The 23,027-nt window shown below is 43.7% G+C and overlaps 1 protein-coding gene across 1 annotated transcript in view; it reads left to right on the forward strand.

The window, feature by feature from the left end:
• pex14 (peroxisomal biogenesis factor 14) overlaps positions 1 to 23,027 on the forward strand; it is a 47,269-nt gene that overhangs the window by 7,075 nt on the left and 17,167 nt on the right. The window contains exons 3-4 of the mRNA XM_062460294.1: positions 13,308 to 13,392; positions 20,822 to 20,941. Of these exons, the coding sequence (XP_062316278.1) occupies positions 13,308 to 13,392; positions 20,822 to 20,941 (205 nt within the window). The remainder of the gene's footprint in view (positions 1 to 13,307; positions 13,393 to 20,821; positions 20,942 to 23,027) is intronic.

A 23,027-nucleotide genomic window follows, 5' to 3' on the forward strand; every position in this document is an offset into this window, starting at 1 on the left:
TTGCTGTGTTGCATTTTTTTTCTTTCTCCGTCCAACACCCCCCCCCACCCCCCCACCCCCTCTTACCCCCCTGCAGCCCCCCCCCCTCTCCTGCTGGCCTCCTTGGAGGACTCTGTATGAATTCTCACTGTCATGTCCAAGGACGAGTGGCGCAGGGTCAGCTAATTGCTTTTATGATTATGATTTCACGTCAGATTTATCGTGCGTGCTCGAAGCACATCTTCGAGGTCTGCCGACGTTGCTGCTGGCTTCTGGAAAATGAGTTTACAGCTCCTGGCTTGGACTTGTGGTTTAAGTGCAGGTCACTTTTTTTTTCTTTTTTTTTCTGTCATTAGAGCTGAATGTCGTTGGGTGAATCACACAGGATTTTTCCTCTGAAAGCCTCTGGTGTCTCTGGCAGTCAACGCCGTTACCGTTTGGCCACAAAAACGTTGTTTCTCCGGGTTCGTTTTTTTAAATTATTTTTTTTACGTGTGAGAAACCTTGAGGTTTTGATGGGGGGGGGGGGGGGTGACGCAGATGCAGATGTTTGTGAATTTCTTTGTTTGTTTTCTTTTCTTTCATTTATTTTTATTTTTATGAGACTTTCATAAATCTCTCATCTTCGTTTCTGTTTGAAGGAAACAAGTCTCTTTTTCACATCACGCCAGAACTGTGAGTCTCTTCTTTTTGATGTTTGAGATTTTTCAGATGGGCCCACCCTTCTCTTTGAAAAGGATGAGTAGGGATGAGTCCGACCCTATTTTTTATTATTTTGTGGTTTCTGCTTTCAGAACTTGGCTGGACTCGATGCTTGCTGCCAAGTCCCTTGAGGCAACAGTGGGAAAAATTCCAAGGTTACTTGGAATCTCTCACTTTTTTTTAAATGTATTATTATTTTTACTGAAGCCAGTTGTAAGGCACATTGACCTCGGTTTACCTTAATGTATCTGCCTTTGGGTCAAATTGTTTGATTTATTAGTTTGACCTTAGTTTGACCCTCTTAAGTTTGTGGAAGTGGGTAGCCTGTGCCAGGGTTTTGGTTTGGTTAGGGTTCTCAGTGTTTACAACGTCTCACCCACTTGTGAAAGTTCATTTCGAAGTCATATTTGAAGACTGTGATTATACATTGAATTCAATGAACTTTTTATGAGCCCTCAGGACTTTATTTGTAGAAATGTCAATCCTGGCAAACATATTAACCCAAACAACATGGTAAGAGTTATAATTTCCAGTCCTCCCATAACTTTAATCTGTCATTATATGTTTACTTAAGAAAAAGATAGAAATACGATACCACTTTAATTACTGCCTAGTTATTTTGCCTCGATATTCTTGGGAAAGAATCCTCGTCGGGTTGCCGTGTACGAATTACCGTGCCTCTTTCTAATTACCCGCGATTTGATTTACAGTTTTCCCGGTGTTTACGTGAGTAAAAACAGAAAGCGAGGCCAAGCCGGGGCTGCCAGCGTCTCTTCTGGACGCGACTGGAAATCTCCTGATGAATCAGACATGTCTCCTGCTGTCAGCACCACTCACATCCCTCCCACCCTCCAATGTCACTTTCAAGGCATAATTACACAAGTTGTGTTGATTAGTATGAGAAGCAATTACGCCGGCTTTCCGACGCAAATGGGGGGATGTGATGGAGGATGACTGACAGGAAGTTTCCTGTCTTTAATAAGTAAATGACTATGGTAATTCAGGTGCTGAGTCCCTTGGATTTGTCAGCATCTTTTTCGTTTTAGCGATGTCCTCTGGTTTTAATGAACAGGAGTTGTTTTTGATGGAAGGGCCCCCATGCCTCCCTGTCTCTCTGACCTGGAAGTGGAGACGGTTCTGTCTCGGGGGTGGGGGGTGGGGGGTGGGAGGGGGTGTTGCTGGTCGCCGTCGACCCCTCCTCTGGTTCCTCAGAGCAGGCCCAGGGCCCTCTGGTGCCTCTCAGTGCTGGATCAAGTGCAAAGTCTCGTCAGGTCACACAGCAGAAAAGTGTTTTGTAGCTTGAGATGGCTTGATTCCAAACAGAAATTATTTAGTAATTGACACTGTGGGGATTTTCTTTATTTTTTCTCCTTTTTTCCCGTCTGTATCTGGCGTCCCAGTCTGGCTGTTAATTTGTCGTGCGCCAGCTCCCCTGCATTTCAGATATTTGTTTAAATGTCGGGATTCCCTCTGTGCATTTGTAAGTACACTTCTGAAAATGCTACTCTCTCTAATTATGTCACTGGATTCTGCCTCATGTGCCTGCTGGTTCAAAGAACAGCATTCGACCTGGTTCAGTGCCAGCATGGCAGATCTCCGAGCACCTTCAGCATCAACACCTTTCTTGCCCAACATTTAGCTGTTTTCAAGGTGCGTGTGACTGTGTGTGGGAAGAACAATGGGATTTGAGCAAACTATCCCCAAGGCTATAGACCTTTTTTGATGAACATTCTAGAATTTTGAACATTTTTGAACATTATAGAATTCTAAAACATTCTAGAATTTTAATTCTAGTTTAGAACTTGCGTTCTAAACTGATCTGTTATTGTTTACGTTCCAAAAAAGATCTATAGGTACAGCATGTTGATCCCATCTAGTTAGCTGCCCGTGCTCGTAACCCCCTATAGAGCCATACATGTCCTGCATAAATATGATGAAATAATTTTCACTTGCACTCACAGCTCAGCTGTAATTTATATGGATTGAATGAGTGCTGCATTGTGGCAAAGCATGAGTGGACCAAATGCTCGTTTGTCACCTCTAATAAATGTTGGAATGTAAATTATGAAGTTATGCTTCAGATGTAAATGCACTTTATTTCAACCCCCTTAATGCAGAGACCCCACTCCAATACATTAGGACGAGGGGGGGGCGCCTGGAGGGGGGGGTTAACTTAGAATTCTGACTGTTTTCACAATCAATAATAAACACAAAAGATTGTAGATGAGGGACATTATAACATATCTGGAGTCGGGTTCATAAATTATTGCTTGGAAGCAGGCTTGTACACCAAAAATGTAAATACATTAATGTTATTAATAATGTAGTGACTAATAGTTCTATCAGGACTGTAATAACAGTTTAATGGAATATGACAGCAAGAATGTATTACACTTCTTACATTTAGATGGAGCCTCACAGAGCATTTATCAGGGATTTCTGAAACATGCTGTTTTATTTTATTATTTTGTTCTGCTAATTACTTATTTTGCCCAAACGTCTTCCAGGGTAGGAGGGGGGGATGAGGATAAAGAAGAAAAGACGAAGAAAAATAAAAAAACACACGTTATGGATATTAATTAATACATGTCAGTTCTCTCGGTTTGATGAAAATAAATGAAAGTGAACAGCTAATGGGGTTGTGGAGTTTCTCAGTGTGTGGCGCCCTGAGATTATGTTTTTATCAGGGGGATATCTGTGAAAACAGTACTCCACAGATCTACTTAGGAGTAGGTACAGTATAGTTTGCGCCTTAAAATGTAATCCACTAATTAGAATACTTTCAAGGTGTTCCCCCAGTAACCTGCTCTGTGGAATAGGCAGTGTTCTGTGTACATGAGGGTTAGGTCTGTTGGGTTAACAAGCAAACTTACTCTCACTGTGGAGGTGATATGCAATAGGGCATAGCAAGGCCTCCCACACAGCCACCCCCTCCCCTGCCCTAAACACCCCCTCCCCTCCCACATACTGACCCCCTCCCGCTACCCAGCACCCCAGTCACCTCTCACACAGGGCATTCTGCCAGTAAGTTTGTGCACCCGTAGGTGCTGCACAGGGGGAGGGTGTGTGAAGCTGCCGTGTTAAGGGCTGTCATTACGGCCTGGGCACAAGTGCAGACCGGCCAGTAAAACAAGGGCTGGCACAGTAAACAGCAGCCATAGCTGAGGTCACAGGCACGACTGCCAATTATGAAAACACCTGGACTGGCTGTGTTCCACGGCACAGTCACTCAGACAGGACTCGGCTGCGGGTGGGATTGACAAGGTGGTTATGTTTTCCACACCTGTATTCAGACCTACCCCACACCAGAAGCTAGACGGACGGACGCTATTGTGTCTTCATGTTCAGGCAGTGGGAGGAGCTTCAGATTAAAACCGACACATTTCAAACGGTGTTCTGGAACCCTGAGGTGCTACAGCTGAGATCTCCACCAACTGCTGTACTGATTCAGTCGGTGCTCTGTCGGAACAAAACATAATACAGTATTTCCTCACACTTTCACTTCAGAAGTTGACGTAACGTTTCTGTGAAGGTCAGTAGGTCATTTAGAGCTGGCAATAGGAGTTTTTGTGTGTGTGGAGGGGAGAATGAAGGGAGTTGATCTCAGTTCATTCACAAACACGTCATTCGCTCACCGATTTATCATCACTACGTGCTTCTCTTCAAGGTCCATCTAACACTATTTCTGTTGGACTCTGTAATGATCACCCCTATCCGGACTGGAACATGGTTTTAGGTATCAAGGCGTGTGGAGGGGGGGGAGGGAGGGGGGTGGAAAGACAGACAGGGCCTCATCAAAACACTTTTAAAATGCAGAGTGGCATTGTCATGTGTTTTCTGTGTCAAGGTCGACAGAAAATGCCAGAACAGGTGTCCTCTCCCGCATAGCTCGCCAACTCAGCCCCTTCTCCGTAACACGCCGCCCAGCGTGACATTGAAGGGGCGAAGTCGGGGCCGACAACTTCGCTGTCGCTCCTGGCCTCCCTCAAACCCCTTTGCGCGCTGTCACCAGCCACGAGCGTCGCCTTGACGATCGGGATCGTTTGCTTTCTGTGATTTTCAAAGAATTTGACATTTGCAAGATATTAGCCAGCCTTCTGTCTTTAACAGATCTACAGTAGAGTAGGTCTAAGTGCACTTCACCTAGACAGTTCTACAGTTTGCGGAATTTTTCCTCACTGAATGTGGAATGAGAGGTATTCAGGTCACGTTGATCAAGTGTCTATTCATAGCAAATAGTAAGGACAAAAAATGCATTTGGTTTGAACAATGGCATTCTCAGACTCACAGAATTTCTACATCAAAGCGGAGGTAACAACAGCAGTGAATATTTGGGTAGCACGAGTGTATAAGGGCAGGTACGTCTTCAGTAGCTATGTTGCAAAACCTGTCAGTTATGGCACAATGTGATGGAAAAGGTTAGTCAGTTTTGGGTTGGTGACATGGGTGCAGGATGACCTTTCCTGCACTTGATATGTACTGAAATACCTGAACTATCTCAAGTCTAACTCGTTTGTTTAAACTGGGAGATTACTGCGAATTATTGAGTCATTTGACACGTTTCTTATTGACGTCAATGTAGCTGTATAGCGATCGAACACATCTTAAATTTGGATTATATAAGGAGAACTGACGATGACCCAGCTAGTTATTTGTCTCAAGATGCTGTCAACATGGCTAAACTTCGCTCTTAATCCAAGACCTGAGGTTAGACTCTGGCAGTTCATGAGCCTTCAGAAAAAACGAAAACTTTGCCAACATTTTTCCATGTCAGTTAGTTTGATTGGTAACAGACCTAGGATGTCCTCCGTGACTCCAAGTGTCAGGCTTGGGAAATGGAAGGAGGGGGGGGTCGATCCAACTGCCTTTAGATTCCCCCCGACCGTGTGGCTGGGGCGTGTCAACCCAGAACCATCTCTCTGTGAGGCTTATTGTCTTGGTGAGTGTCTAACTGCTTCTGACAGGCCTGTTAGAGACTGGGCCCTGGGTGAATAGTCACCCGTGACCGTCCTTGCTGTGCCATACCACTACTCGCCAGTAGATGGCGATGTTAATCTTCTCTGGCTCCACTCTATGATCTGTAGCGTCTGCCAACCCTCTCTATCTCCCCTCTTTTCTCCCCTCTTTTCTTTTCTCTCTCCCTCTCTCTCTCTCTCTCTCTCTCTCTCTTTCCGTCTCTCTCTCCGTCTCTCACTCTATGTCCTCTTGCTAAGAGAGAGGAGATGGAGGGTCATGCTACCAATTCCTAGCCCCCTTTTTGAAGACCGTGAAATTGTTGATCCGGGACGCGTGATTTGTGTGTGTGTGTGTGTGTGTAGGGGGGGGGGGGGGGGGTTATTGACTGGAGAGGGGAGATGCGAGATTATAATGTCACTGGAATGTCACAATCTGTCTGGCTTGTCTTTGTGGGCTTGTCACCTGCAGCGAGCAGGGAGCGTGTGGTCAGTACCAGGCCTCCTCTGCAATAGGAGGCCTCCTGTGCTGTAGGAGACCTCCTGTGCTGTAGGAGGTCTCCTGTGCTGTAGGAGGCCTCCTGTGCTGTAGGAGACCTCCTGTGCTATAGGAGACCTCCTGTGCTATAGGAGGCCTCCTGTGCTATAGGAGACCTCCTGTGCTGTAGGAGGTCTCCTGTGCTGTAGGAGACCTCCTGTGCTGTAGGAGGCCTCCTGTGCTGTAGGAGGTCTCCTGTGCTGTAGGAGACCTCCTGTGCTGTAGGAGGCCTCCTGTGCTGTAGGAGGTCTCCTGTGCTGTAGGAGGCCTCCTGTGCTGTAGGAGGCCTCCTGTGCTATAGGAGACCTCCTGTGCTGTAGGAGGTCTCCTGTGCTGTAGGAGGCCTCCTGTGCTATAGGAGACCTCCTGTGCTACCTTCATTAGCTGTCTGGAAGTTGGCAGGCAGAGACACTGTACTACGATCTGATGCCAGCTTGCAGCATCATGTGGAATGTAATGCATGTCGTGCTGTGTGCGCCAACCACAGTTCCTCCTTCAAGATGCACCCCTTCTGTCTGTGAGTGAGTGAGTGTGTGTGTATGAGTATGTGAGCGAGTGTTTGTGTGTGTGTGTGTGTGGGTATGTGTGTATGAAAATGTGAGCGTATGTGACAGTATATATGTGTGTGTGACAGTGTGTGTGTGTGTGTGTGTGTGTGTGTGAGAGAGAGGGGGTTTGAGCTAGACGGAGGGGATAGGCCTGTCACCGTTAGTCGTATGTGACAGGGTGGCTCTCCTTGTGTCGCCACAACAACACAACTCCCGCTCCGCGTCGCTTGGACACCAGCTCCTCTTCTCTTGCCACTGGTGCCGTTTGCATTTGGCCTCGGTCGACTGATCGAATGTGAAGGCCTAGACTTCCCCCTTAATGTGAACGACCAGATACGGAACTGAGTCAGTTTCATTGAACTCTTAAGTGAAGCCTAGTTGCAGCTTAGTTAAAGGGTGTTTTTTTTCTCAATGAGTTTTGCCAACTAACAAAATATTTTTTCTTTTGTACTTTTTTTTTCAGGCCTTCTTGTTTTACTTAGTGAAATGAAAAGGGTTAGAATCAGAACATCTTGTTCTTTGTTTTGTGACATGTCGTTCCTGTGTTCCTTGGGTGTGCACAGGAAAGCACTTTACGTTCTGAAATGAATGCATGAATCTTTATGCAGCCGTACAAACACATTCCCTTCTCTCTGCCTGCGTGAGTTATGTCATTTATTTGCATTTCAGGGTCCCTGCCCAGTAATGCTCTCTCCTCGTACCAAAAGACCCACCATTCTGCTTGTCACAGAATGTCATCATTGACTGTAAATGTACCGAAAAAAAAAAGAAAAGCTTCGAATTACAGGAAAGAGGCTGTGCGTTAAAGAACAAAGGAGATCGATGGCAGTACATTAAATTTTATGCGATTGAAAAAAAAAAAAAGAAAAAAAAAATCAACTAATTAAAATTGATTACTCCTGCTTTGTAAAAGTGTTTCTGAATTAAATTATTGTATGAAAACATTTTGACCAATCGAGGAGCCGAGGAAGTATCCATTACTGGATTGCTGCTCTGAAGGACCGGAATGTTTGTGGTGGCAGAGTAGTTTGTAGTTACTCCAGTGCTCCCCACCCCACCTTCCCCCCTCAGTTTAATCTCCCCTGACTCTTATCTCTCAGAGCGGCCCGACACTCTGCGTTTAGGCCTTTTACCTGAATTAAAAGGAGTTTGCGAGCTTTGTCTGCCCGTGTTTGGGCCAGAGTGAGTGAAAGCGAGGTGCCACCGGCTGAGCCCTTAGTCCTCTGTCATCCAGGCAGCGGAAACCCTCACTGGGGATATCCTCAGACAGACAACCCATCTGTCTCAAGGCTTCTTCTGCGAGTGGATTCCCTGACAATAGACTGCAGAACTATACACTCTAGGGGAAAGGTCTGATACCACACACAGGTCTTTCGGGGGTAGGGGTGGGGTAGGGTGGGAGAGGAGAGGAGGTTGAGTACGTACATTTGACAGACTTGCTCAAGGTTTCAGAAAGGTGCAGTTTGTCACGTTGAAGGCTGAGCCTGTAAGCTGCCTCGTATGAGAGTCTCTGTTCCTTTTTATTAGATGGGGTCTCTCTACCCTGTGTATGTCTCACTGAGATGGTGATTCCTGGTACTGTATTTATAGTAGCTTGTTTGGGATGAAAACCCTCTTCCACTCTGCTTCATTTACATGTATGACCAGGGTCACATGACCCAGAAGCTCATCCAGGAATGTACTTGCACACAACGCTGCTAACACACGTGAACGGTGTTTCCTTGAATGTGTGAAATGTGTGTTTCTACTTCCTGCTGGAGAGATAGGGAAACACTCATAAGATTTTGTCTTCCTTACTCACTCTGCTCTTCTTCAGAGGGGGTTGAGGTAGAACAAGGTGTTTATTGTTGAGAAAATCAGAGAATGCTGCTGAGAGTATCTGTGTGGACGATCTTAACGTTGTGGCGGGTAGCTGGATAGGGTCCCAACTGAACCAGTCCTCACATGTAGCATTCATAAGAGTTACTGTTCCATAACCCTGCAGCACTGACACACTAGGGGAAAGGTTGGCTTTGGCAGGGTGATTGTCACAATGGACAGGCCTGATAGGCAAATGTTCATGTATGGAAAGTTTGGAGTGAAAGTGCACCGGTCACTAAATTAAACAGATATCCGTCCACACTGTCCTTTGATATTGCGTAATACGTTTGATGTCATGTTTTGTAGCCTTGCCCATGGGGATGAAGTTGTCACACATGCAGCTCTGTGTGTTATTTTTGAAACGTTTGCTAACCAAACGTCAATGAAGTTTTCCATTGGCTTTTTTTTTTTTTTTTGTGAGCTGGTAATCCTTCACTATGACCTTTTAATTTCAGAACGTAGAGCCCATTCAATAAAAAATAAACCACGTTTGGGGATTCTGTGTCTTGGAAAACCACACCAGTGCACCCCCCTTGAGAGTCTTAACAGATGGAGAATTCGGGACAAAAAAAAATTGGTAGTTTGTTATTAACAGAGGAAGACGCTAGTCATTGTGTCTGTTGTTTTTCAGATTGACTCATGTGGCGCTTTTTTCGTAGGCGGAAAAACATTCAGAAATGCAACGATTCCGTCAGAGCACAACTCAAGCAGCTGCAAAGGAAATCTCAGAAAAACTACTGTAGACTTTGTGTGTTTGTTAGCGATGCAGGTGAATGCTGTCTGTGCACGATGTCAGTGTCAGCATGCAAGGTTGTTTCATCCCTCCTTCTCCATGTCTCTCAGGGTCACTTTCTTCACAGCTTCTCCCATGAGGCCATAGTTCTTGTGCTAAAGGTCACATTAGGCAGGAAAGCTGTCATGGTTAGCCGGGCATTTAAAGACATACTTTTTTTTTTTTAAGATTAAAAAGCACTGTTAAGTACATCAGCCAGTTAGGGAAGAAAAGGAAATACTTTAATTGTATTAAAACCTCATTTCTCTTCACAGGCCTTTAGTATCTGAAAGGTATTGGGTTAGCATTTAAGAGGACCATTCCTGTTAGCGAAGCTACCATGAACAGCCCTCCTAATTAATATAAAGCTTCATTTTTCTCTCTCAATCTCTTTCTCTCTCTCTCTGTCGTTCAAACTATTGTTTGGGGGGAATTTGAGCCCAGCCTAACACAATCTTTTCCATGTCTATTAGCCTGTTATTATATCAGGGGGTGCTTCTCCACAAATGTGCAGGGCAATTTGAAATGAATTGATTCACACTGAGACCGAATCCTATACTTGCTAATGATTTCCTCTTAGCCCATCCATTGTTTCCCCTCTGCCTGTTCGTCCCCCTATCCTGTCTCAAAGTGTGTTCATTACTGCAGACAAATCATGTACACATTCACCTTTTGTTGAATAGATGACGTGGATTTGAGTGTTCAAAGCAAGCACGTTAACTTGTATTGAATTGAGAGAAAAAAGTGTTGTGAATTGATTTTCGCTTTCTTAATTGCCTCATTTATGTATCATTCTTAATTCCCATGTCTTGAGAAGTTTATTATGGGGTTTTCACTGCATGAGAAACGTTGAGCAGAGCTACGGTGAACTTCTGGGCAAAACCGTTTTGGACCTTTTTGAGTAAATATACCTAAAGTATGTCAACAGGGAGCCAGCTTTGGGATCAGTATGGCATTCATCCCACCAAGCAGAAAGCAAAACTGTCACTGTGTGTTATGTCATTGTCAGACTTCTAACATCAGGCCGCTATTTGGTGTTTAAGAGTTATCAGTTGGACAGTTGAGTGTATTTGGTTTTGGTAAAAGCACTCTTTCTCTTTAAACACAGAAAGGGGACAGGAAGTCTCTTGAAACCTTAGCCAACCTCGAAACAGTCACTCAGGAAATCATCTTTTTCTGTGTGGTCAAAGCATGGCAGCATTTCTAAGAAAAGTGTCCCTTTTATCTTTTATGATTCAAAATTTGTTTTACAGTTCATGTATTTATACAGTTTCAGATCAAAACCCCACCGGCTAAAGGAAACGACTAAATAAAAACACACAGGACCCCTTCAGAAAGTTGAAGTCTGTTGATGAAATCGATCTGACTTTTCCATTGGTGGATTTCCATGGGTTTTTATACCAACCTTCTAGTTCAGTGCTGTTACTTGTTGACGACATGCTTGGTTACATGGGTACTTTAAGGTGTCTACCTTGTGGTTCGAACGTAATTGGATTCGCTGGTCATTCCTAACAATTTAAGGTGAACATTCAACATAGACATTTTGAGACAAGAGCATTGTTAAATCTGGGTCCAATTCAAACTCAATAACAATGCTGTAATCTGGTCCGCTCATCAGCTTCTCTCTCTTGAAGCGTGTTGGTTAATGTTCATCTCTTACTGTGATTGAGTTTTCACCTCTTTTTCAGCTTTACCTGACACTTTATTGGTTATCTCATTTGTAAAGATTATTGGTCAGTACATGGAGCACTTTGGTGCATTAGCAATTTTAGCTTTACAAGAAGCATTACTAAATAATTGCTAAACTAACCAAGAGGTATTTACCGGTATTGAGAAAGACAAGACACACCCATCATTTTAATTTCAGTTGATATTTAGACTGCCAACCCAAATGTGCCTTGTACTAACATGCACCTCACCCCCTTAAAAGCCCAATTGTGTGCTACCTTACACTATAACAGGGATGATCTATAAGTCGATAACAAGACAAGACTGAATTCTGTGCAATGTGGTTATAATTGATTGAGATGTCTGGGTGGAACTTGGACAAAGCAGCTATGTCATCTAAGAACTGCACTTTTCCTACCTCTTGTGCTACATACTTAATGGACATTTGTCTTATTAGTGTTCAAGCTGAGCAAGCACCCATCGTTATTGGGATGTCACACTTCAGCCAATTTACATCCATGAGACATTTGTTTACTCAAAATGAAACTATTGATACCTCAAGGAATTTTTACGTTGTAATGTTCTCACATTCCTCGTTCAGTATAGGCCTATGTCTTCATGTTGACATGTTGTTCACTTTTTGTTACATCATATTTTCAGTCAATGGAATACATTTAGATTTACATTTTGTAAAACCTTTGTTGATGTTCAAGCGATCAGCATTTGTTTAATGTTATTGGGCGCTCCTCACCTTCTGCATTGCTACATCATATTTAAAAAAACATCCGAAATGCATATATTTATCTTCACCTTGTTATCAAACACAATACTTTCCCATTTGTGTCTACAGTGTCAGTCCACCCAGAACATCAGTGGTGCTTTCACCATGCAAATGGTTTAATCTGCTTGTCACAAAGTAGGTTCCGGGTGGCTGACTTTAATAAGCCCTCAGCATATAGAGATCCAGGAAATTCCACTCCCCTTGCATAACCCTTATGTACACCAAAGGTTACGGTAATGTCATGGTGACAGTAGAGAATTGCGGCCCTAAACATTTCGTTGAGTTGGGAGTTGTCTGCAGATGAAGATCCTTGAGGGTTTAGGTTGGTTGAGGGGCAGATCTATGGGATTAGATTTTTTAATTATACTCAACAAATGTCTTACCTTACATATTCAAGTGTACATACATTCAAACGGTACGTGTTCAAACAGTACTTTTGTTTAATTGCAGCGAAGATGACTTTTCTAAATGCAAAACTTTGCCTTAATGTCCCTCTTAAGCTGTCTTCTCTGTTCCACAACTACACCACATTTTGTCACAGAAGAATAATGTGCTTTTTAGACGGCTTCCCTCCTGTTATACCTGCCCCTGAGATTCGTTTTAAGATGCAATTCTTTTGGATTGAAACAGGTCTTTAGTATATGCAATGCATTACCCAAAACGAATTACCCATGGCAGCGCGTTCAATCACTTTGTATCTTTCAACACTTGGAGAAAAAGAAGAGTAATCAAAACCTTTCAACCTATTAGAGGGACGACTTTTACAATTGAATCACGAGGGACCACAGGTGTGATAAGAAGTCATCTCTTCCGTGAAGTGTGCATTTCCTTTTTCTCCATGTTATTTCATGTTTATCTGTTTTAGGAGGCATCACTTCACAGCGGCCACTGTGTTTTTTTTTCTTCGGTTTTCATTCTTGGAAATGCATGCAGGGGTGGAAAATTAAGGTGCATCTCGAAGGAAAAGATAATAGAATCGATGATCACTGTGCACTTAAAACCACCAATGTTCTGATGCTATTTAACGTTCTAGTGCATTAACGTTTCAAGTCATTACAACTTTCAGGCCCAGTGATTTGATCATGGGGCGATTTTAACTGGAAGAATTACAGAAGTTTTCTGCCTAGGATTCCTAACTTATTAGATACAAATGATCACCTCCGCATTAAGTATAGATTTTCTTCCTACGTGCACTTAAGGCTGGAAGTTTGTCTTTAAGAGGGTAATAGCAAATCAAGCTCCATACTCCATTTGACCAGCCCTCTTTGATGGGCTAATTTTATAACTGCTGATTTGGTCGTTCCCCAGATTTAGCTGGAAAGTGGTCAGGTGGTCTTCAGACTCACTGCAACTTTCAGATCAAATCCATTTATGTTCTTTGTTTTAATGAATCTAGCCCTTCCGCCCGCCTGGACGTGAGGTCTGTGGTTGTGTGCTTGGCTCTGTCCATTAAACAACACATACGGGATCTGTGAGTTCACCTCTCTGCCTCATGTTCCCTCTCCAGATATCCACAGCCGTCAAATTCCTCCAGAACCAGAGAGTACGGCAGAGCCCCCTGGACACCAGAAGAGCTTTCCTGGTGAAGAAAGGTAGGAGAACGGGAGTCAGGTGGCTGAGCGGTTAGGGAATCGGGCTAGTAATCTGAAGGTTGCCAGTTTGATTCCCGGCCGTGCCAAATGACATTGTGTCCTTGGGCAAGGCACTTCACCCTACTTGCCTCGGGGGAATGTCCCTGTACTTACTGTAAGTCGCTCTGGATAAGAGTGTCTGCTAAATGACTAAATGTAAATGCAACTGGCATGAATCACTCGTGTCCTGTGTCTAATACCCAAACTTCAAATATCTCCCTCTTCAGTTGCATCGCGAAATACAACCACACAAAAAAAAAAAGTAATTACACGTAACAACCAACTATAGTAAGGTCAACCACAGCTAGATTTTTATATGCAGATGTTAACAAAACATAAAAAAACTCTAATGGGCTTTTGGTGAGAGATGCTCAGCCAATGTCATTTTTTATTGGTTTGTTGGTTGGATTGGAAGGGTTAAAGGTCGAGGCCATCGCTCTTTGCCCCAGGGGGTGGGATATAAGTCGATTTTGTTGCAGAGTACATGATTGTAGCTCTGTGGATAAAAGACCCAGCAGGCCGGACGCTCCTTTGGGTTCAGGAAAATTAATATTGACAAAACCTCGCTGCACTTTCAGTGGAATGGTCAATAATTTTACCGCCCGGCAGTTCAAGACTTTCACTTAATCTAGCTGATTTCATATTCTGTATTTGAGGCAGCCAACCGGAGTCTTGAACAATGACACTTAGGGAAGACAGGACATCACTGTCTTACATGGGAGTCAGATGGCTGAGTGGTGAGGGAATCGGGCTAGTAATCAGAAGGTTGCTAGTTTGATTCCCGGCTATGCAAACCAAATGACGTTGTGTCCTTGGGCAAGGCACTTCACCCTACTTGCCTCAGGGGAATGTCCCTGTACTTACTGTAAATCGCTCTGTAAATGTACATCTGGGGGGGGGGGTATAGCTCAGTGGTTAGAGTACTTGGCTACAGATCAAAAGATCGCAGGTTCAGATCCCCATGCAAAATGAATACATCTTATGACTGCGTACACTAAATGAAATCTTTTCCAATAGATGGTAAATCAATGATGCATTTTCATGCATCTTTTCTCTCTCAAAACACACGTTGAAATTCAAGATTTAGTCTAACGAGCTAAAACATTTTAACTGTAATTTTCTAAAACGATTGCTGTTCATCCATAAATGTAATTTCCAAGAAATATCAAATAAAAGTACGTAGGATAATCATAATCGTACAACCCCCGTTGAGTGCCTTTATGAAACATTTTCTCTCAATTCCTCTCGAAAACAGTTACATACTTCGGGGACTAATTCATCGCGGGAGCTCAGGGATTTGGATTCTATCATTAGAGCAGCGAGGCGGTGAAAAGTGAGCCTAAAAGCTTCATGACTGGATGAGGTAACCGGAAACCGAATCCATGGCTACCGGCTGCTGCTGCTACTACACGCACACACTGACGACCCTTAATGACTCTGATATCTCTCCAAAATTCTTAGCCTCCCTGTCCCTCATTAACAACAATGAGAGTTTATTATTAATCCAACGCTGCTAATCGCTAACAAAATTTGATTAATAGATCACTTTCTATTCATCAATAGCATGTGCTGAGTGATGGTAAATCTCTTCTTTTTTTGTTAACTCTCCTTAAAGGTTTTTTTCATTGCACTTAAAGTACATAAAATATGTATGTGCCTTAATGCTAGTTTATTTCAGATGGTCAATCAGGCCTTAGAAAATAGTTAGGTTTTTTGTAATAGGTCATAAATATCCAAGAGGAAAGCACAATGGGAGAATGCACAGACGGGAGTATCTTTTGAGAGCGACTTCAATGTTCCTTTATGGTAATGTTCTGACCTGGAGAAGTGTCATTCTGATTGAATAATAAGGCTGTGCTAAGCTGACATGGTTCTGACCTGGTTCCTTTTTTAACTGTGATCCCAAAGTTTATTGAACCAAGTGCCTTTCTTTTGCTCTGTCGGCCCCAGCATGCGAGGTTACTGTGATATTTGTAAATGTGCATGTTCTAGAAAATTGCCTTGTGTCAGCAGAAGGCAATTCCAACTAAGCTTCACCTTGAACAATGTAATTATGTCACTGTGCTGTATCACTTGGTAAGCGACTTGCCTTTGAAGGATAGGATGGAAACTAATCTTCTTGACAAAGTGCTGACTAATCTTAAACCAATTTCAGTTTATTAAATTTCACATAAAATTTTACCTCTTTTTCACCGTCCTGCTGAGTTCACCAAATTGAGTTTGTGTTCTACAAATAAAATGTCTCTACAACGAGAGTCTGGCAGGGATTGTCTTCAAATCCTGTTGATGACAACAATTAGGCAGTTTTTTTTGTTTTGGTGAAATATTACTGCTTTTAATGTTGGTTCATGTTATTCAGAGGTCTTAGTTTCGATAGATATAAAATATGCATCTCTTAGTGATGTTTCACCTTTTTTTCTCTAGCGTAAATCATTTTATAGAACCATATTTAAATGTGATCACAAACCACCTATCTAAACAGAAGGACTGGCCACACTTCTATGGGTAACTAAAAGGGTGGCCACCGAGCTCTTGTCTGTCTTAATGCTTCTCGTCTTTTATGAGAGAAGAAAGACAAGCTGATGGACATGTTGATGGACCAATAGACAGGGCCTTCTCATCTCTCCATGTCGACTCAGCCAATCGTGTAGTCCTCTCAACCTTTTGACCCTAAAATGCAATCATCCCTCCCCCTCTGCTACCAGACGAAAATATATGTCAGTCTTAATTTCAAATATAGTTTAATGTCATATTTATGTAAATACTTCCAGATTTTGCTCTATATTAACAGCCAGAAATGTCAAAGCTCACATAAAATGAAACAATACCATCTCCCGCTAGAGTGGAATTTAAATTGGATTCCTCTTGCTGTCTCTCTTATACTGGCCAGCTGATGAAGGGGAAAATAGGCTACACTTTGATTGCGTGTTGCATATTCTTTACACAATAATCTGGTCTCCACATATTATTTTCTTGCACATTTGTGGCCTAATCTGCACTGAAAGATGCCTCTCTAGTTACCTCTCTGCAATTCCAGAGAGATCCTAATAGTCTAGTTTATTTCAATATTCATAGAAAAAAATGTAATTTTGTGCTTTCCCAACTGTCAATTTCGCAGTATGAATTGGCAATTATGTACTTCCAATATTTCTTGTAGCCCCTGTATGAATCTTTGATGAATAAACTGTCGAAAGTATTAGAATTATTTTTGGGATCTGTTGAAACTTGGCCACAGTCTGGGTTTTGTTCTCGGAGAGCTTGATTGATTTTTACTTAGGGGACGGACTGCGTTTGAAGGTTTAAACTAACGTCTTCTCACCTCATCTTGTGAATTGTGCCATCCACTGTAGGTCCTCTACAATTAACAAATGGAACATTTGCTACCTCATTTTGGCAGCTGTATTTAGTCTTGCAATTAGCAATCACACACATTTCGGGGTGCTTGTTGCTAGTTAACAACCACTGTTGCTTTCAGACATGTCAGTGTAACCGCTTTGCCCCATGTTCTTTTCAGACACGCTTTTTCCGGAGGTGGTTTGTGGACTTAAAATGACAGACTTTCCCATTTAACAAAAGACGAATGAAGGAAGACAAATTGCGTTTAGAAGTTTCTTAAACAGTAGGGTCCACATAAAGAGATTCCAGGGTTGTTCCTGCGCTGAATGAGTAATATGACATGCTAATGTCTCACCCTGGGCTCCATGACCCCCTGCTTGGGGGTCATGGAGAACACAGGTACGCCGGGCCGTGGACTACACTTCTGGGTATGACGGGAAGGGGAAGGATAAAGTTCATCATATCAAATATTAATAGGATGTTGTTTGCAAGTGGGGTTATGCAACTCACCTCTTGGACAAAAATGGCAGTGACCAAGGCCTGCTCAGAAGGTAAAGGGATTGATGTGGTTATAAATAACTCGACGGCGCCACCTAGCCCAGGCTCTCGGCCCACTTTGTCATCAGTACAAGGCGATAAAGCAGGTAAATGAGAGCAGAGTCTTCTTTTTTTAATACATAAATGAATACGCTATGAGAGGTCATTATTTAGGGTATGCCATTTTCACGCAGCGGTATTGCCATTCTCGGGGACACCAAATGACATGTAGAGTCTTCCTCCAAGCCAGAGAGTGCAGCAAGAGAACCAGTTTGAAGTTGTTCTCTGGCTCTCAACAACCCATTGACCTCCATCTGTTTATGACCCTTGACATCTTTTTTTTTCTTTCTCTGCTTTCCCTTATTTTAAATTTCATATTCAAAATGTAAGTAATTTTCCCGTCAAGGGCACCTTAATAATTCAAACCTTGCAGGATAGTAAAAGAGGTCTTCACCTTTTAGGAGCCAAAATATTTTAGTAAGCAATTTTATAATTGGTTGTCCGGGCTGGGTCTTAACCCATAAAGTTTAGAAGTGCCAGAATTGGAGAAATGCATTTTATGGAAGGTCCTTGCTGCCTCTTTGCCCTTAAAAAAAATACCAGGAGAATAAAAGCTTCTGAAAATAGAGCCGTAAATAACGTGACGAGCAATGGGTTTTCCTTTAAATAAATACCGATCAGGTTTATGTTGAAAGACAATAGAAAACGTAGCCCAGATATGCAGTTTACAGTATTTATAGCTGTAATATCGAGGTGCCAGCACCGTAATTTCATGCCCCAATGAGAATGGCAAGGTCACAGCAAATGCTTCGCCTGAGCATCTGCTAATACGGTGACTCATAAACAGACAACGCGTGTATCAGGTGCACCAAATAATACAGTATAATGAAATACAGAATAGCTTTCCATTATTGTTCCTTTTTACGGTGTCGTCATTAGATGTAATTTATGTCTTAAAAAAATTCATCTTCTCGCAGGTCGATCCGAAATGGGGGTCCAGGGGTCATTCCACAGGTTTTGGTGCCCCGTAATAAATTTCACGATCCCTTTTTTGTGTGCTTTGCCTTTTATATGTAAAAATCTGTGTCACTTTGTTATCTCTCTTTTTTTTCACTACAGATCTGAAGGGTCTTTCATTTGTCGCAGCTTCTTTTTCTTTTTTTTTTAAACAATAAATGGATCAGAGACCACAAAATAGCTGAGTGGGCTCTGATTCAAATAGAAAATCAAGCAGCTTTTATACATTTCCATGCATTTTATTGAGACCTCAAGTAAACAGGGTCCTTTCATACAACAACATTAAAGAACCCCAAAATCCATTAAGATGTACATATATTAAGACCAAATTCTCCCCTATTCCAAAACCACCAGATTTCAAGGTGAAACAGGAACACAGGACCTCCTGAAACATGCCAATTTCATGAAATTATTTTTTTTATTTATTCTTCCTCTTTGGGGAAATGGAGATCTTGCATGTCTCACTCAATAGTCTGCCACCATTCTGTCTGCTGTGGTCTGAGGAGTCAGGAGTCCAGGGACACATTATTGCTTATTGGACGGTGCAGCCTGACTGCACCAGCTCAGCACGTGGCTCTCTCACTACTTCCTGCCACTCAGGACCTGCCGTAGACGACAGGAGGGCCAATATTTGCCTTCAATTATTCAGCAATTTTCATGGCCATTTGAGGCCCCTTGGAGTTTTCGGATAGGTGGCGGGGCTGGTCTCTCTGGGCGTCAGCTGTGACCGGGTTCTCAAAGGAGTTCTACCCTCTTGACAACATCTTATAGATTCATGTACGGACTGATCAGAGAAAAAGAAAGCAGTTGTTATGTTTAAGATGAGAGAACAGCACTTTTTATGGTCGGTAATGAACCATAACTATTAGCATCTTCGAGGAAACGGCTGACTTTGCGCCTGAGTAGAATAGCAAAAATAAGTATGTTTCTCCAAACGATCGCAGCAGACCTCAGCCTCCTGGACATCCAGGATCAGTAGTGGAAGTCTGGAGCTAACGGGCTCCAAGGCCCAGGGGAAAGCTCCAAGTAAATGGCCCTCTCAGCAAAGGGGATTTTCTGTCAAGAGCGAGAAGGAAACCCCAGGAACTCACTCAAGGAAATCAGCCTAAGCAGTGCTAGCGTTAGCCGTGCTAGCGTTAGCCGTGCTAGCATTAGCTGTGCTATCATAAGCGAAGGTCTTAATGCTACAAAGTGACACACAAGCTTGCAAATTAACACATCAGCTGGAGGCTTCTTATGCTACAAAGACCCAAATCGGAGGCCTGTGTAGCTTTTTTTCCCAATAAGCCTTATGACCTATCATTTCCTGCAATTAAGTCAAGTCATTTGTCTTAAAGACAGGGCACTTGTTGTTAGGGAAACGACAGTTCGCTCTAAAGGGGTTGGTTTATTTTCTCAAAGGTGAAAGTTGTTGTTATACTTCTTAGTTTAGATTATGATGCTTATTAAAGATGATAACTTCACCAGTTGCAGCATATGGTGCAGGGAATAAAATAATTTCTCCCCGCAAAAGAACATTTTCATATTAGATTTTTTTTCTCTCTCGCTTTCTCCATTCTCCATCGGGGAGCTCTTTGCAATTTAATCATCACTAAAATCATTAAAAAGATCAGAAGATTAAATTATATTGGCATTTGCGAAATTATGTAATACATTTACATCACAATGAAGAAATTAAAATAATGTATTTTCTCTGTCTGGGGTGTACGAGGTCTCCACCTGGGAAATATAACTGTAGCAGTGGACAGCAGTGTTATTTTCTTCGCCTTTGGTGGCAGTTAATGGAGAGACAGGTCTCAGCTTTCATCTCTGTCCCAGTTCTCCCCCCCCCCGCTTCAGACTGAGATGCAGAGAACTGAAGTGCTTCTGTCAAAGACTCCGGTCAGAATAAAGGGAATATAAGCATATCAGGGGATTGTGTGCGTAAGTTCATTAAGCTTATAACAGCCAATTGTGTTTTAAAAGATTATTACAGTGGTAGTCATTGACCTAAAGGGACATGCTGCGGTCCTTTTATACATGTTTTGGGAAGGCCTGGTTTCATTCCCTTCCTCGAGGGAAATCTTTAACACAAGCCCATAAATAGAAAGAGTCCTCCGTCCTCCATGATGTCTGTGATCGTCAGGTGACTCGACGGTCATGTGACCATGCGTCATTCATGTGACCATGTCTCAGTCATGTGACCCTGCGTCAGTCATGTGACCATGTCTCAGTCATGTGACCCTGCGTCAGTCATGTGACCATGTCTCAGTCATGTGACCATGTCTGTCATGTGACCCTGCGTCAGTCATGTGACCCTGCGTCAGTCATGTGACCCTGCGTCAGTCATGTGACCCTGCGTCAGTCATGTGACCCTGCGTCAGTCATGTGACCCTGCGTCAGTCATGTGACTGCGTCAGTCATGTGACTGCGTCAGTCATGTGACTGCGTCAGTCATGTGACCATGTCTCAGTCATGTGACCATGTCTCAGTCATGTGACCTATGTCCTGTGTCCTCCAGGACTGACCGGTGAGGAGGTGGAGTTGGCCCTGCAGCGTTCCGGCAGCACAGATGACAGCCAGGCCCTCAGCCCTGTGGGGCTCCCTCTCCACACCCCCCACCTGGCTCCTGTACCGCACAGTACGTCCGCTCTCCACACACACACTGACACCATCAGTACACCCTACACACACACTGTCCACCACATACACACTCACTACACCACATGCACACTCACACTCACCGCACACACACAAAGGCTACACCCCGTACACATGCACACACACCACACTACAGTGGACAAACACGCAACATATTTTTTACGTTTTGTATCTTCTATATAAAAGTGAATGGAATCAAAATGGACACAAGCCTTTCATGGCATATGCTAGCTGTGAAACTAAGGTCCAATCGTCAGACCCTGATGATGACTAATGGAAGATGTTTGCTAAGCTAGCTGACCCTAATGAAGCTGATCTGGGCACTTGTGTAGGTAACAGGTGTATGGTAACATAAAGAAATTGAATAAGAACGTTTTGGCGTTGCAAAGCTTCCAGCGCCGCTCCAATAACAAACCGCCTGGCAACGGTTACCGAGGAACCACGGTTGCCCCGATCAGTAATTACGGAGAGAACATGATCCTGTTACAACCGTGTCACTTCCGCTCTGCTTGAAGCCATCTCCAACACGCCGCCTACCCATACCAAAGGGGCTCTCACCTCAGGGGGAGGGGGCGCTAGGGGGGGGGAACACCCATCACCTACACCTGTATCTGTGTCAGCACAGCCAGGTTACGGCTGCTGTCCACTGATTTACCAATGCAGAATGAAGTCCGCATAATGCTTAACCCATACGACAACGATTCCAGATGTAGAGTCCACCCTCATTTACTGCCACCCTGTCCTTGACTCCCCCGGAATCTCATGTTTGGTAATGAAAGTGATGTTGATGGGATGGCCGTGTAGTTAGGCCAGGCAGCTCTGCTTCCACAGTGGGGTGGGGGATGGTGGGGGGGGGTTTTATATCAGAACGGCTATAAGGGAGCTGCATAATGAGGTGAGAGCCGGGAGTCTTGTGCGGGGGGTCACGCCGAAAAAGAGCGGGCCACCTCCCTTTGATGTCCTTGTTATGGGGACGGCTGGCAAAGACCCGCATCCATCTCTGTCGCCGTAATGGATACTCTGATCTCTATTTCCAAGCGGCGGAAGGACAGGAAGGCCTCTACTGAACCCAATAAATTTGAGAGGAGATTGGAAAAACGGGGGATGGAGACCGCACCACCACGGCTTAAGTGACCAAATAAAAAAAGGGGTGAGATGGTAGGATTGAAAGTGGTGGAGGGAGAAGAGAGAGAGAGAGGTCTGAGAGAGAGGGGACGAGGGGTTGGCGAAGACCGTCGGTGAAGCGAAGAGCCTCAGTCAGGGTCAAGCGCCCACCCCAAGGACTCATGGGCCTCTCGAAAGAACGGCATGCTGGGATAGGCGACAGTCCTCCGGAGCCATAATGGTGATGAAGACCCAAATTTATGTGGTTACCATAAGGACAATAGCGGGTGATTTAGAATTTTTGATGGGAAAGGTTGTGGGTTCGTCACGGAGCGCGATGCTCGGGGGCCCACGCCTGGCCCTGGGGTCAAGGAGAGATGGCGTTGTCTTCACCTTGAGCACAGCGTGGAAGAAATGGACTCCTCCTGTGGATTTGCATGTCAAATCACACGAGTGGACAGGTCACTCAGTCAGAACGATGCAATCCCAATTGTATACCCTGGTGTTTGCTACACACAACATTCACAGGAAATGACATACCTTTGCGAGGCTTACGTGTATCATCTTTAATACAGTATTTAGAAAAGAATTTACATATATAGACAGTAGCCCTCCTACACGCACACACACCTTCATTTATCTCTAGACAATCGTCTAACTAGATACTGGTGGACGGGGATATTTAGAGATTGTTCAAGAAAGTAATGAAACGGGGATGCTTTGAGGTTATTGGAGAATGTCGAGACTACTGTGATGTTTGCCCAGCGATGACGTCAACCTTGTTTGTTGTTCATGACATTTTCATCTGAATAGTTCTCCGTGGGAAACTCCTCGCCGAGAGACAGTTGGCCCCCCCCCCGCATGACAGCACGCACAATGACACACTTTCACACTGTCATTCAGTTACACAGCTGCTCTCCAGCTCCTGACACACACACACACACACATCCACGTACACACAC

The sequence above is a fragment of the Osmerus eperlanus genome, chromosome 4, assembly GCF_963692335.1.
Source record: "Osmerus eperlanus chromosome 4, fOsmEpe2.1, whole genome shotgun sequence".
Classification (NCBI taxonomy): Eukaryota; Metazoa; Chordata; class Actinopteri; order Osmeriformes; family Osmeridae; genus Osmerus; species Osmerus eperlanus.